The sequence below is a fragment of the Bombus bifarius genome, unplaced genomic scaffold (genome assembly GCF_011952205.1).
Source record: "Bombus bifarius isolate JDL3187 unplaced genomic scaffold, Bbif_JDL3187 scf7180000007992, whole genome shotgun sequence".
NCBI classification, from domain to species: Eukaryota; Metazoa; Arthropoda; class Insecta; order Hymenoptera; family Apidae; genus Bombus; species Bombus bifarius.
The window spans coordinates 3,970,239-3,986,128 of record NW_022884373.1 but is presented as its reverse complement, the minus strand read 5'-3'; the positions used below and the strand labels follow the sequence as shown (position 1 = coordinate 3,986,128).

At 46.1% G+C, this 15,890-nt stretch overlaps 1 protein-coding gene across 1 annotated transcript in view; it reads left to right on the top strand.

Moving 5' to 3' along the window:
- The first annotated feature begins 9,440 nt into the window (after window positions 1–9,440).
- Window positions 9,441–15,890, top strand: part of LOC117205720 (alpha-2B adrenergic receptor-like) — a 118,762-nt gene continuing 112,312 nt past the window's right edge. Inside the window, exon 1 of the mRNA XM_033444416.1 lies at window positions 9,441–13,763. Coding sequence (XP_033300307.1) covers window positions 12,612–13,763 — 1,152 coding nt within the window. The 5' untranslated portion in view covers window positions 9,441–12,611. The remainder of the gene's footprint in view (window positions 13,764–15,890) is intronic.

Below are 15,890 nucleotides of genomic sequence, written 5' to 3'. Positions count from 1 at the left end.
GTTTCGTTTCCCCATCCACCGTTTTCGCTATTTTTCCTGCCCACCCCTGTCCAACTGTGCATACACGTCAACCTGCTTGTATGTGCCAGCAAAGTTGAAAAGAGAAGAAGGTCGGATAAACGATGTCGGTTCGAACACACGGCGCTCGGAGGGTGGAATAGAAAGACGAAGGGTAAATGAGAAAATAAGGGCTGCGACGTGCCTGTAGATGATAGAGAACATAGGTAGAAACATTTAAGGACAAGAGTTATTCCGAACATATGATAAAAGCATGACAAATATCGGTGTTTAAAGACGTTAAAGCGATACATTTGTCGCGGAAACAAAATATAAATTCATAATTGTTAACTCTCTCCGATTCTCTTAGTGCAAGCAGGCTTCATACAATCCAATTAGTATCAACAGTGTCGTGTTTCTTGCTTACTTTGTAAGGGGCAATCGTTTCACTGATGAGACCTATAGATAGCCGAACAGCTTAACAATTCGAATAAATCTGGAGGGAAGAACAAGTGCAAAAAGACATGGTTTCCTATGTATTCATCCGACCACAGACGTCACGAAAATAAAGTTGAAAGAAGGGTAAGGAGAAGAAAAAGTGGAAGGAAGAAAAAGAGGGGTGAGCACGGTGAACTAAACGATGGAGGAAAAAAGACGGAGGGAAGAGGAGAACACCGGGATGCGGGAGGGTCGTGGAAAAAGTCGGCGTAAAGAAATCAAGCGAGTCGAGCGAAGGGAGTGAGGGCATGACGCACACTAGTTCCGTGGCGTGCATGCGTGTTCGCGCACGCAGTGTTCGCTCGAGTGCTCGCTCGAGTGTGCGTGAGTACATGGTTGCATATACGGTCACGCACACGCAAGCGCGACTCAGTATGACGTCACAAGGGCGGGGTCCTCGTTAGCAGCACTCTGCCGGTTCACTGGGACGACGAAGAGGCGAGCAACACGTGGAAAAGGGGTCGTGTCGGACGACCGGTGCGCGTCCATCACCTCCAGGTCCGCACCCCTCGCTCTCTTCAGCCAACTTGCCCTGCGAGCGCTTAAAAAGCGCCTTGTCTTCTCCTTGCTTGTCTCATAACTCGCTGCATCGCCTTTTTCCTTTGGTTCTGTTCCGCGAGCAACCTCCACTTACGCCTCTTAGTATCGGGAAAATTGGGCAAACATGGTATCCTGTTCGATGTTCAACGTGAAGATTTTCTGTTTGTTTCTAATCATGCTTCGTGCTGCTAGGTGCAGCGTGAAAAATTATTAATAGATTGTGCACGTTTATGCGAATTTATGTTTTTATGAATTTCACTAATTTCAGAATGTGTATATCAGAACAGAATTAAGGTGAATGGTCAAGGCAAAGAAATATGGCGAATTTTAAGGGGTGGAAGATTCGATCGAAGGAAAAGGAATGAGTTGATTTGTCGGACGTAATTTTTTGAACCGCTCCACATGGGTTCCGAGACACGGGAAGTTGAAGATACTATCGGTTTAAAGCATTATTTCCGGCGACCCGCGTCCTCTGCGACCGAGAATACTGCCACTTCCGCTAGAAGAGCGGAGAGGTTGAAAGAAAATTTAACAATACACTTGCGTCACGATAAATAATGGTCCTGGTGGTATAAAATGATTCAGATCTTGGGACGGTGAAGCAGAAATCTTGAGCAAGAACTTTTTAGCGAGATAGCGGAAAATAAACCGTCTTGCAGTAAATCGAAATACTTTCTTTGACTGTATGACTGAAGAATAGGGGACGTTATTAGCAGAGTTTCATTTGAAACCGCAGGTAATTTATTCGATTGCCGTTTTGGAACAAAATCCAATAAAACCCAAAAACCAACTGTTAAAAATATTTCACCGTTTAAAAATATTGAAAAATTTCTCTGTAATAACAAATATTAATCCAGCTCTGGAATTCTGCAATCAGCAACTGCATAGCGTTCTGCAGACCAAAATGAAAATCGAATTCACGTATATCTCAGCGCGGTGCGAAATTCCGTAGACCAGCGTTCCCAAAATTCCGACACGTAGAAACTCGATGGAAAATCGTGGAAAAGTGCACACGAGTGCGGTTCGACGGTCGCCTGGACACATCACGTTGGAAGCTGAAGGAAATGTTTGAAGCCCCGAGGTCTACCATAAACCATTCGACGTATCCGCAGGGTGGAATGTTAGATCGATTTAGATCGAGTCGTGAAGGTTGGTGGCGCAGAAAGAGAGATCGGGAGAGAGTGAGAGAGAAAGAAAGAGAGTGAGAGAAAACGAGAAAGGGTCAAGCTAAAACGGCAAAGTAACTTCCTCCCAAAATGGACTGTGCGAACTAAAATCGCCACAAGTATCTGCGGTTCGTTCGGAACCGACTGTTGTTAATCTATTTTCCGGAAAAGAACCTGGTAGCTATCTACACGATATCAACGAAAATTACATCGAGTTACGAGTCAATTTCCAGGTAGGAGAAAATTATCGGTGTTTTCTAAAAATTGGTTTCGAACTCGTCCTGCGTGCTTGTACCCAGCTCGTTATTCGAACCTTTAAATATTCGTTATGTTAAAAAGCAGCACTCGAGGCAGCTGGTGGCAATGCTTCACGACCAGAGTAATTTCATTCGTCCACAGGTTCCCCAAGGACGCTCCCACAAACAGGAAATTAACAAACGGCCAGCGAGTCCGCGTTTTTCCCCATTATATCGTATATTTACCAGACCGCCGATTCCCCTTGGAATATTTCAAACAATTCCTCGTACCGCTGAAAATTTGAGCGATCCATTAACGGCGTAAGAAAAGAATTCGATCGGGTTTCAGCTGTCGAAATACAAAGAAGAAAACGGATGGAACGTAGAGTTTTACGAGCGCCTCGTTCGAAATGGTTCTGCGTGCTGATATAACGAATACGTTCAACCCTTATCCCTTAACTAATTTCGTCTCAGACACACTGATGGTATTGTACACGCGAAACATAACCTTTTTACTACCGCGTGTTCCTTACTTTTACGTGATTGCTCAAAGATTTCTTGGATTTTCATAGACTACAGAACGAACGATTTACGTGTGCAACGTCAGCCAGTGAAACGTATCTGATGTTTTACGATGCCACGATACACAAACCGCGGTTTATAGTCGCGAATCGAATAACGGAAAAGGGAGCCATTCTTCGAAACGACGCGAAAATTGTTGCACTTGCTTTCAACGGTTCTTCCAGAATTTTACTTCCTCCGATCTTTGTTCTTCTTTCATCATAATCGTTACTAAGCGAACAATTTGTATTTACCACGATTCTAAGAACTGATGGATTCCTATCTTAAATACAAGTGATAGAATCGTCTAATACATTCTCCGAGAAGAATTACAAACGTAACAGCTTTCCAAGAACAGCACGATGATGATTGATGATGAAGTAGTGGAGATGGTCGAAATAAAAAATTCTCAGAAGATTTATGATTCTTTGATTCGTATATACAGTCGGAAGCAAAAGTTTACATACACCCCTAAAATTTGAAGCATTGTAAGAAAAGTGTTATCTGTCGCGTTATTTTTTATATGAGATTTGATAAAAAATACCAATTAATTAAAATGTACTTTTTGTGAATTCCGTAAGAACATAATAAGTATTGCTGTTGTTGCAAATAAATTGACGTGTCCCAATACCTAAGAATCATACTGTAAGAAGATCGGAAACTTAATGTATGGTGAATGAGACAGATTCGACGGACGATGGAGAATCGTAGTTGAACAGAGACAACAGACGCGTGGATTGCGTATCATCTTCGTTCCCTTACCGCCTTCTCCGCCGCTGTTACCGTAACAATACGTAATACGACGTATACGTATACGAGCATTACGTTTCCTGTTTGCGTTATGACTATGTACGCTTCGTCGTATTAGTCATTTGCCCGTTATTGACCAAGTCGAACGGTCGCGAACAGAACATACAATAATTCTCCGGTATTCATCGTAATTGTGACGTTCCGCGTTATCGTGGAAAATTTTCATTGATGGAAATCACGGAGATGAAATGTTGTTTACGCACATTGAAACGAGTTCGTTCGAATCGCCATACTTCGTGGAAATTATTGCCGCGTTATATACTACATCCAGTTTCCAGTTAGATCTCGTTTCTGAATCAAATTTACCCCCTTGATTAATTAGGTAGATTTTAGTAAATAAATTAACCTCTCGATGCGAAATGGATGATACCGAAAGGCCTTCTCGAAAAAGCATAATCGAGTACGGAGAGTCGTTCCACCTTGTGGTCAGAAACATTTCCACCAATCTCTATAATCCTTTACCGACTTCATATAACGGCGAATGCAATTACTGGTGAAGGTAAAAGAATCTTCATCGAGTCTGCATTAAGGCAAAAGTAATTCGAAACACGATATACAGGAAGGTACTTCATGAAATATTCGAGGATGATTCACGATGGAAATACGATTCCTTCCAACAGAATCTAGCAGCAGGATGACCTATTCCTTTTCTTTCCGACCTTGCACGCAAAGTCTCGCGCTAGAGTTCACGAACCTTCCCCACAAAGAGTTTTTATGCACTCCACTTATTGTTAGCTGGGTCCGATACCAGAGAGCTCGCGTGGCTAATTTTAAGAAAATCTCCGAGCTAATTTTAATGCGTAATTTTACGGTGACTGACCTCGTAAAAGGACCCTTAGACGACGAAATTTATCACAGTTCGGATAACGCCTTTTTCTTCTTTTTCTGCCCTTTTTCTATTCTTTTCTTTTTACGTGCCATCAATAAATAACAGGAACTCATAGTTCCTCGGCAATCACTCTCGCGTGGACCTCGTAAACGAAGCTTTATCGGCCGAGTTATTGCGCCGTGGAAAGAGCCTAATGCAGGGAAGTTTCCCTTTGTCGATCCGTAGAAACATTTGCATCCAGCGTGATATCGAAATCCTGACGAGTTCGAGGAGCGGAACAAAGGGTTTTAACACCGATTAAACGGATCGCGTAAACATCCTAGAAATCGCAAGCGTTTCGATCGCGTTAACTTTGGGAACGTGGTAGCGACGAGCAAATTACAAAGTCAATGCGCATCGCCCTCCGTTGGAAACAGCGAAACGGTTTCAAAGTTCACCGGCAGCGATGAAATATCTTGGTGAGAAGTATGTCGAAGTATGCCGGTATACTCCACCAAAGAAATTTCGAATATAGGAAATTGCTTTGAAATTGCTCGGAAAGATTCTTCTAGATTTCAGAATAATCTTCTCTTCTTTGGTTACCTCTTCAAACATCCATGTCTTATCACCAGGACGAGTAATTCGACAAACATTTATCCAACACCTTTCCTGTCTCCCGTAATCGCACGTTTCTCTATCGATCTCCATTCGGATTGACGTAAATATTAACCCTCTTGATCTTCGCTATCAGATTAATTCCTCACGGATAGGTGGAAAAAGCTTCCTGCGATCGTCATCTTCCTTTTACATTTAACATATGAAAATCTTTCTACATTCAGTATCAAAGACATGCATATTGAAAAACATAATTCTTCAAGGTTCTGGAACTATCCATCGCTACAAATATACTACATGGTAACGTTATCGCAAATTGAAGTATCAAGCGACGACAACCATTGATGTAACTATACCTTGGACTGTTTACATTTTGTGGAAGAACTTTAAATCTCCGAAGTTGTTTGTAGATCGATGTTTCGTTTACAATCTTTTATTAATATCGTACATAATACGCGGAACGTCTAGAATTGAACGTCGTTAAGTTATTCTAAAAACATCCTGATTAACCAACCAAAAAACGGCATTCATGTTACCATAATCCACAAGAAATCCTCGTGTCCGAGTTTACTGTCTGACCTAATCCAGGACATGATCTCCTTCGTTGTTCCTCTAGAACTCGAATTATATACAGTAGATAACATCGGACTAGGTAAATCGCAATGATCGCTTCTCGTGCACGTTGACAGACAATGCTGGTCGAATTCGATGGTGGTCGCGAGGTGGCCCCGTATCTCTTCCCAAAACGAAGGAGTTGCTAACTAGTTTCTCCGTGCATGTTCTCCGGACGGGAACAATGCTGATACACGTACACACTGCGCACCAATACGTGTCCTATACACGGAAACAGAGGAGAAGCCTGCACGTCGGAGTTACGACAATATGCCGAACTTACCGACGGCAAACTTTCGGCAAAGAGACAGACGGAGAGAATGAGAGCAGCTCGCGGGTGTGGATGGGGATGGCAGCGTTGACGCGGCGTCGTCAAAGGAACCGAGGACGTCTGCCTTATGGATACACAGAGAGCAAGAGAGGGAGGGTGAAAACGAGAGACGCGGCCCTGGGCGTTCGAAGGGCGGCCGCGATAGCCACCGTTGGAAATTTCGAGCTCGAGAATTCTCCTCACCGTGCCGTGTGTCCTCTCGCTCTTCTGCCCCACTCCCTGTGTGACACAGTTTTCTTTTCCGCATACAGAAGGCTGTATTATGAGCGAGCGTATCGGCTAATTTTTCGACGTTCCTGAAAACTTTCGGCCCGATGCGAACGTGTTAAATTACGTTTAGAGGTTTTAATAAGCAACAAGTAGATTCTCCGTGCTCTCGAAATTCGAAATAATACATCCCATTAAAAAAAGAAAAACGAAAAAAGAAAGAAATTAAGAAAGAAAAACGAGAACGTCGTCGTGTCGTCACTCTATCAATTATTGCCTCTGGGTTTTTCTTTTCCCTTAAAGAAAAAGTCAGTTATAAAGTTAATTCTATCCGGAGGCTTCTCGCTACTCCCGCGAATTAATGCCATGGCCCGGGTAATATATTCCGATTGAATTATTTTACACAGGAACGGCTGGATTCCTTTCTTTACGTCCCTTTATTTTGAATTATTCATCGCTTTGTCGGAAATTGCTTCCGTGCCACTTTCAATTACACGTTTGTCCATGTTCAACTTTCGCAGGGAACAGCTCATCGTCCCGTCTTGGCTCCCTTCCTCCTTCCCCCCCGTAATTTCTTTCCTTTTTCGACGTCTCGCGACGCGGGATAGCGGATCGTCAAGTTATCGAACTCCAAGTTATCGGTTCCTCGCCTCCAGGAAGATTCCAAACGATCGCAACTTCCAACCGTCGAACTTCAAACGACGAATCTGCGTTGGTAATGTCCCGTTCTTGCTTCTTCCAACAAGTTCCACGGTCGCTTATAAGGTTGCCGAGTTGTCGAAGTGGCATATAATTTCTAAACTACTCCCTCCCAGTTCGGAAAAGCGGTCACCAACATATGACCCGTAGCAACACGCGCGGTAGGCTCAGTCGTAAATACGGTTCACGGTCGCGAACCATCGGTTAGGGATATAGGAAAAGCGAAATTTAAACTATTTGTTTTACTATTTATTTAGTGGAAACTTCAACTTTTGTTAGACCGATAGAAAACGCGAACAAAATAGGATCAAAGTTTGCCCGAAGCGTGATTTTTATCTCACGTTCCGGCTGTCCATTTTAATTAATAACTGTCCCTTTTTAATACGATTTCGCCGTCGTATCGACGCGTTGAAAAATGTTTGCAAGCCCGCGGATCACATTTTTATTACGTTGGACATTCGAGCTGTCTGTATAATGACGAGGATTTTATTAGAGGGACGCACGAATTAATTTCACCTGGAAGCTTATCGCATCCCACGTGGCGATTAAGCGAAGAATATGTACGTGCAAATATCTGGATCGTTGGTTGCTGGCTCACGTAACAAAGAGAGCGAGGTGGCTTCGATCCGGGCCGATAGTTCGATAAAAATTTAATAAAGCATCGGAAAAGTATCGTAACCTGAGAACATACCGGGAACCGTTTAATGAAATTTTTATTGCCACCGTCCAGCCGCCATAGTGCTGGAAAACGCGGGCCGATTTACGAATAAGACCCGAAGATAGGTTCGTTAAAATTTCCCTCGACTCATAACGAATTCTCAAACACACTGCCGTCCGACAGTCACCGAGATCGAGCCTCAACGTCCACCGAGAGCGTTTCCAATAAATATTCTATGCATTCTTAAATCTTCATTTCGGGGACTAACTTTAAAAGAGAATACCCGATCAGCCAATTTCGTCCTTTAAACTGCTACCTCTATTCTTATTCTATCTCTTTTAAAGCCATAGAAAAACACCACACCCATAATGGTTTCTTTGGTAGTATCACCTTTAAAGCCGCGATCCAGTCGTGGAAAACGAGAACGAATCGAAGAGAGGAAGAGGCCGATTGTTGACGTCGGCCATCAACGACTCTGATCAACCGATTAACGTTTCGCTACACCGATGTCGGTATCGTAATCAGCGTATCGCGATCTGACGCCTGAATTGCTGATCGTCGAGCTCTTCTCCTCGTCTTATTGTGGTAGTTGCACGTTCATGAATATACCCTAGGGCTGGTAACAAGCAGCCAGCTAGAGAGCAACATAATATATTCCCGATCCGGTGGCTCGATGTTCTAAAGGCGACTATCAAGTTGTGGTCGCCTAATTTACGATCCCGGCAAATGGACGCCGGCTTTAGTGGACGCGGCTTCGGCCGCTCACTGCCGCCCCCCTCTTTTGCTTCTCGTTTTCCCTCGACCAGAGCTTCCAGCAGAGGTGAATCTTCCCCGGAGAGTTTGTTATCGCGGCGGAAAGCAACGCGTGAACTTCACGATCTAGGGAGCAACGTGAACAATTAAGTGGCGGCAGGGATAGCTCGAGGGGATGGCTATTTCGAATATTAAGCCCGGGGGTTGAGGGTGGACGCTTCCAGCTGCTCGCTGGATTACTTGGATAAATCTGGACCCAAATTCGGCTCGGCTGAATGGTTCGGATATAGAAGAGGATTGGACGGGGGATGTTTGGAATAGCTGGCGGAGTTTTCCGCTGAACTTGGCCTGGTTTGGTAATTATATCCGGCTTTATTGTATCTAAGCTATCCATTAGCGAGTAGTCTAATTGGATAGTTCAAAGTTAATTGAAATATTAAATATCCTGCTGCTAGTGTCACGATCACGATCTATGAAGCGGAGCGGACAATCGATCAACACGCAATGGATTACAGTCTGCTAGGCAATTGGAACGGCAGGCCTGGCGGTAACGCATCTTCCAATGACCCGGATGGTTCAATTGATCAGATCTAATCTGAGATTCGGGCAAATCGATCTGGCGAACAATGGGAACTCGCAACTGGTTGCCATTTCGTCTATTGGGTTTATAGGAAAGAGATTTATCATCTTCGATCGATCGAATAATTGCTAACCGACTCTAGGAAATCTCCCTACCTTTTCCTTGCTTAAAAGCTGCACGAACGTAAAGATATCATAGATAAGATTGCAAAGGGAAGAGCAAGCTACGCTATCAGAATAAGGAGAACAGGCGTATTTTTTCTCCAACGGACCGATCGGTCGATGGTCCAAAGTCGACTGTCGGGCCGCGTCGGTCGGGTGCTGGCGGCGTCCCGACGCTTGCGCCGCAGCTCTCGCAACTCCGTCAGACGGCGCCCCGACGCTGGTACCGACGGACGGACCGGTCGGTCGGGCCACCAGTCAGCCTCCAGTGAGCTAGCCAACCTCTCTCTCTCCCTCTCGCTCGCTCTCTCGCGTGCACGTAGAGGCGCGCGCGCGCGGCCGCGTCCTCTCACCTATACGATAGCGTGCACACCCGCGCGTGCACACACATACATGCACACACGTTCACAAACATAGACAGAGTGCGGAGAATCCACGGACACGCGGCTCGAACGTCGGTGTGGACCGAGTTACACGTGCACATGCACACCAGTCGCTCTCGTTCTTTCTCGCTCCATCCCTCTCCACGAACTTTCTTCGTCGCACGCCCGCCTCGATCCTGCGAGGAGAGTCTCTATCCAGCGAACGACACGAGAGGGAGTCCGAGTTCCTGGCTCGTCCCTCGCGGCTGCAGTGCGTTCCCAAACATCCACGAGACAACCTCGAGGTGTCTGCACGTACGCACGCACGCACGCATCAGCCGTTCAAGGACCACGAGGAGAGAGGATTCGCACGATTCTGATACTCGCTAAATAGAATCTATCGTACGATACACGATCAGAGCCACGTCCGTTACCGCTTTTATCGTTTACTTTAGCTGGAAGTTTCGAACATCGAAAGATAGGTTTTCCCCTTCGTCGTTTCGAATCTCGTCTTCGGCAAGTGGTGTCCCGCGCTCGATCGTTCCATCTTCGTGTAAAATCGTCTTTTTCGAACTATCCTTGAACTTCGTCGAGTCGCAAGCTCGAGTTTCCCGCGCGTGTTTCGTCGTGTGTGATTCCAAGAGGAACCCGCGAGGATCGTGCGTGCGACGGTGGACCTCGTGACGGGCCAAGCGGAAACGACGACGTGGTAGGAACGTAAGGGCAATTCGAAGATCGTTACTCCTCCGGTTTGCAAGTATTTTGTCGAAGAATATTCCAAAGTGAAGCTCGAAGCGATCCATCCCGATGATAGAGAAAAAGTCCACGTTGCTCTGAGATTCGGAGGAAAAGAATCTCGGGGTCGAACGATAACGATCGACGATCGTCGAGTGGCGCTTCTCATGGGAAATGAGTCGAAGGAGAACGCGTGGTGGATGTCAAGCTCGATGGAGAAGCTAGCAGCGTGACGAGGGAAACCGTGATCTTCGCTACTGGTCGAGATCTCGCGAAATTACGGAGGGACGTGTGCTTCGTGGCTGGAAACTGAGAGTGTCGACGAACAAAGGGGAATAATCGAGCGAACTTTTGCCGTGTGTCGAGAGAACTTCGGTCGCTGTGTGATCAGCTGACGTGAATCGGTGGCACAGTTGGTGCAAGGTTACCCGATTCCGAACTCGAGGACACGGTGTGCGCGAATGAATCCTGTTGATCCAGGCGTGTGAAACAGGAGAGGGTTAAAGGACGGGCGGTAGGGAAAAGGGTTCAGGGACGTGTATCGACGAATCTCGAGCGTGTAAATAGGTGTACAGATGGGTCGAGGACGTCGACTTTGATCGAAGGAACGTCCTAGACGCATTCTCCTTTTTCCTTCCTCTCGCGTACTCATTTTCGTACCACGGTCCTTGCCATTTTCCTCCAACGATCTACGTGCTAGCACTATAATAATAACGTAATAATAACGTAATAATAAACCAGGATAAGTCGTTGCGCTACGACTTAAGGACCATCTCGCAACGACGTTGCAGCGACGATTTAATAAATCGAGCCTATCAGAGTTATAGAGAACCAAAGAGATTCTAAGTAGCAACGCGAATTACGTGTAAATGTGTATGTATAGAACGTTTACGGACTTAAGCTGGTTCCGCGATTCGTCGCCGCGTGTGTCTGTGTGTGCGTAGAGTTATATAAAATAATCTGTCTGTCGCGGAATATTTTCGTTGTCTCGCCCGTGGTGGGCGACGTTCGATTCTGTGTTTCCATTCGGTTACTGAACAGGACGAGTAAATTACGAGTTTAATCGTAAACAATTCGCTGAAGTCGCAAGTCGGAGCAGTACGGGTATATATCCAGCGCTTAGCCTTTTTAGCCGGGGCGCGATAATTAATTAGCTTGAGGGCGCCGTTCGGACTCGGGAATAAGCAAACGTAGAGCCAAGCGTGTACGAAAAGCTACGGGGAGTAGGGAAAGCTCGACGATGATATAGCTCGAATATCGAACGTCGTAAGTGACACGCTACACGACCCGTCTTGGTATCAATTTTCTCCTCGTCGATAGCTGCCGAGTAGATTTCGCGAACCAGTTCGTTTTAAGAATCATCGTCGGGCGATCGGATCGCGCGGAGGCCGTTGTTCGCTTAATTCGAAAGTGTCTGAGCTTTAATCTAAGAGGAAGGTAAAAAAGGGGGACCAATTTTTCACGCCCATTCTCAATCTCTATCTTTTCCTTCTTTTCCATCTTGGCCGCTTTTCTCTTTCTCGTCTCGCCGTCTAGCTGCCTCCCTCCCTTTCCCTATCCGGCTTTATCTCCTGAATCCAACCAGCCAGCGGACTATCCATAAATCTCTCTGTACGCTCTTTCCGTATTAACTCCGTCATCGTGAGACCGGCCGGAATACCAGGAATACGAAGAGGGAGTCGCAACTCACGCAAGCAATAAATCAAGGGCCAACCTACCAGCGCGACAACGTGGAACAGGAAGGTGGTACGTAGGCAATCACCAGGCGAGAATCGCCAAAAAATCAGATTCTAAAAGACTTTGGCCCACAACGAGCGAGTGATTCTACACCCTTGTTTGTCGGAGGGTGAAACTATATACAAAAGTACATACGTTTCTCACGAAGAAAGCGTATAGCCGAGAATATCCAAGTTCCCACGAACAATAGTTCGATACAGAAAGGACTGTGCGTCAAGTAACGAGTAGAAAAAGCAGCCGTTCCTTCCTTCCTTCCTTCCTTCCTCTCTAGTCGAACCGAAGAGAGATCCAGGAAAGAAGGAACGGATTATCCGCTGTCGCCAAGAAGCTACACAGGCCACACGCCATTGTCCGTTTAATGACGATGACCTCATCCTGAAACGGGCATGACGCCCCTGGCCTCGAGATGCGACGAGACCACTACCATTCTGCTGTTGCTGCTACTCGAGCTTGCACCCGGTGCACGCTGCTACTCGCGCGCGGCCACCACGTCCGCCTCGACTTTGTCGAGATAGCATCTACAGTCGACGGCGAGGGTGCGAGTGATGCCGCTCCTCGGCAGCATTATGACCATCGACGCCGCCGGTAGTCCAACTACGGCGTCCACCAGCGTCTTCGACGAGAACATGACGTGGTCTCGACCAACCGGTGGCACTACGTCTTCCACTAACGAGGCCCACTCGATTGATAGCGCGATCCTCACCGAAGAGCAGCAACTGCACCGGCTGATAGCCGCCGCGACCACGACTCACGACGATCGTGGAACCACCCGAATCCCCGATCAAGTCGACCAAGGACCAGACGTCGAACAGCGATCCTCCGACACCGGCAACGACACGGCTACCGAGGCAAACGTTCGACAGGTGGCACCGATCGAGAGAACCGGTGATTGTGCCTGCGCTAGATTCCGTGCTGGGGATATCGTGTCGGGTACCAGATTGCCCTTCCTCGTCACCGAACAGTTGGGCGAAGTGGAGGTCGCTAATACCAGCGCGGAAAGCACCGTTGCTTTCGATAGTACCACCGGTGGTGTCACCACCGACCAGGACGACGTGGAAGGTCTGAGAGAGCTGGAGCTGTTGTTCGGCTTGGGCGGCATTATGGAGGATATCGGTGGATCGTTCAACGATTCTTTCAACGAGAGTCTCTTGTTCCCGTGTAACGGCAGCCTGTGCAACGAAACGTCGTACGTCGTGTTCGGGGAAAGCTTGTATCCATCTGGATATACGCTGCCACACATCATTCTGGCATCCATCCTGGCCACGCTGTTGATGATCGTGATCGTCGTGGGGAACATGCTGGTGATCATTGCCATAGCCACCGAGAAAGCACTGAAGAATATACAGAACTGGTTTATAGCTAGCCTAGCCGTGGCTGATTTCTTTCTGGGCCTGGTAATTATGCCTTTCTCGTTGGCAAATGAAATTATGGGATACTGGATCTTCGGCTATTGGTGGTGTGACATTTACTCGGCCATGGACGTGTTACTGTGCACCGCCAGTATCATGAACTTGTGTCTGATAAGTTTGGACAGATTCTGGAGCATCACGCAGGCGGTGGATTACCTAAAGAAGAGGACTCCGGCCAGGGCAGCTCTGATGATAGCGCTCGTGTGGCTTTTGTCTGCTCTCGTTTGCATACCACCCCTATTGGGCTGGAAGAGACCTACGCCTGCTGAAGAATATCCCAAGTGTAAGGTAAGAGATCACCTTTTTTTTTCATTTCACGATTAAACATGTTCGCGTTCATCGTCTAATTTATACGATATTTGACAGAAATGAAATTGAATAAAATCTTATAAGGGAATAAAGTAGAGACGGAATAACGCGCAAAGGTACAGATGCTCGAGTCCTAGTCTGGTTAGTTACTGTTTAAAATACAATTTACTCGGTTGCACTCGAGCAAACAGGAGCGGGTAATACAAGAGTTAATTATTTCCCCGAAACTGGTTGTTAGGGGTCGGGCGGTCGTTGCAGATGACAGATTACGAGCTCCTGTTTCATCTTCCAGACGCGAAATTAAATCGGTCGTAGCGAGAAGGAGTCTAGAAAGCAAAAAAGACGACGAAATTTCTTCGCGATCTTTGAAACGACTTTTAGCGAAATCGTTTATCCGGCCGAGTGGTAACCATAGGTATAGATCGTTCTTACTTGACCGTATAATTTGTCCACTTATCACCGACGAATCTCGCTTGAGCACTTAATTACTTCCAATAGATGGATTCATTGTTCGAGTGGGAGAAACGATGGACCGGCAAATAGCGAGAATCAGAGATTCAAATTTATCGGATCAATTCGAGTTCCTTTTGCGATCGGGTACGAATAACGGGGTTGCATCGTAAACATACGAAGCTTAGACCAATTTTATTGCCATACTTATTAGATCGTTTACTCTTAAAATCAGACCTTCATTCAAATCACGTAGAAAAATAGACACGGTATACTAAAAAATTTCCTCGCACATGGTATTTTGTCGGTTTATACTGGTCACACAATCGGGCGGTCGCCTTTTATGCATCGGTAAAACTCACTTTCATGCCCAACCCCTCGAAGTCTGCTTATGTCGGCCTCCACAAAACGTTCTGCAAGATTGCAACTCTATCCCCCGATACTTTGTGCGCGTTACTGCTGACTTCTCTACAATTCCATCGTGTTTCTCTTTTTTTTTCGCTATCCCAATTTCTTTCTTTCATTTCTGACTTTCTCCGAAAACACGGTTCCATTGTAGCGCAACGAGTTCTACTTCCGCAGCCAGATCCAATCGAAGTTGCGGATCGAAACGCGAATTTTCGTCGACGTTTCGAGGAACCCAAAGGTTTATCGTTCCCGTTGATCACGTTGTTTCCCGCTAATTGGAAGGCTTCGCCGCTTCATCGGTCGGTTGCGCGCGCGGTTTAATTAAGCCTCGCGCACTCGTGACTGGAACGCGAACTTTTTAACGGAGCGAATTTTCAGAAACGAGCCACGCAACTCGAAACCAGCCGGCCGCTATTAATACGCGCAATCGAACCTCGCGAGGCTACCTGTTGTTGCCGGCTGCAACGATGACTCGGCCAATTCTGGCTTCGCAATGTTAATAACCTTTGAGATCTAACGACGGGAAAAAGGTTTCGTGTTTCGCTTGTTAACCATCTACCAAGCAATTTTGCCTTTTGTTCTCTTAACAACGTGCCCAAGGCGTCGAGTTACGTTCGTTTAAATTTCGAAACCTCAATTCTATTACAATTATAGAAAAATTGTTTTAAAAGCCTACGTCACTTTTTTTGTAGTCTTTTACTTAAACAATTATCGAGAAATGTGACGATTATAGACGAGGAAGCTATTTAATTTGATCGTCATTATAATATCGAATATATGAATTTTTATAGTTTATATTCCAAATGCAATAATAATAACGTGCCGATGATTATAATAATTTCCCGATACTCGTTCAATGTTGCCTCTTCTGTCTTCGTACCTATGACAGGGAGCGTATGTTACTATGCGTTTGAAAATTAACGTTACATTATCCCTAACTAGTACGACTTTTCGTTGAGATCAGTCGGTTCTCTATAGAACTTGTTACAAGTTTCTTCGAGCAGGCATCGAGAGAAAGCGAAAAAGTCGCGTTGTAACCGAAGTTATCGCCTGTGGTGTTCAAAGGAAGCGTATCGTGACGGGGCGAGTCATTAGGTACACGCGAATCACGAACCAACGTTCGTGAATTTCGCGCGGCTTGAAGGATGAATAAGCGAAGTTGGTATGACTGAAGAGAGTGTAATAGGAGGAGCAGGTAGATGAAATCGGGTGACAGGGAACAGGACGCCGCGCGACGCGGAATCAAGG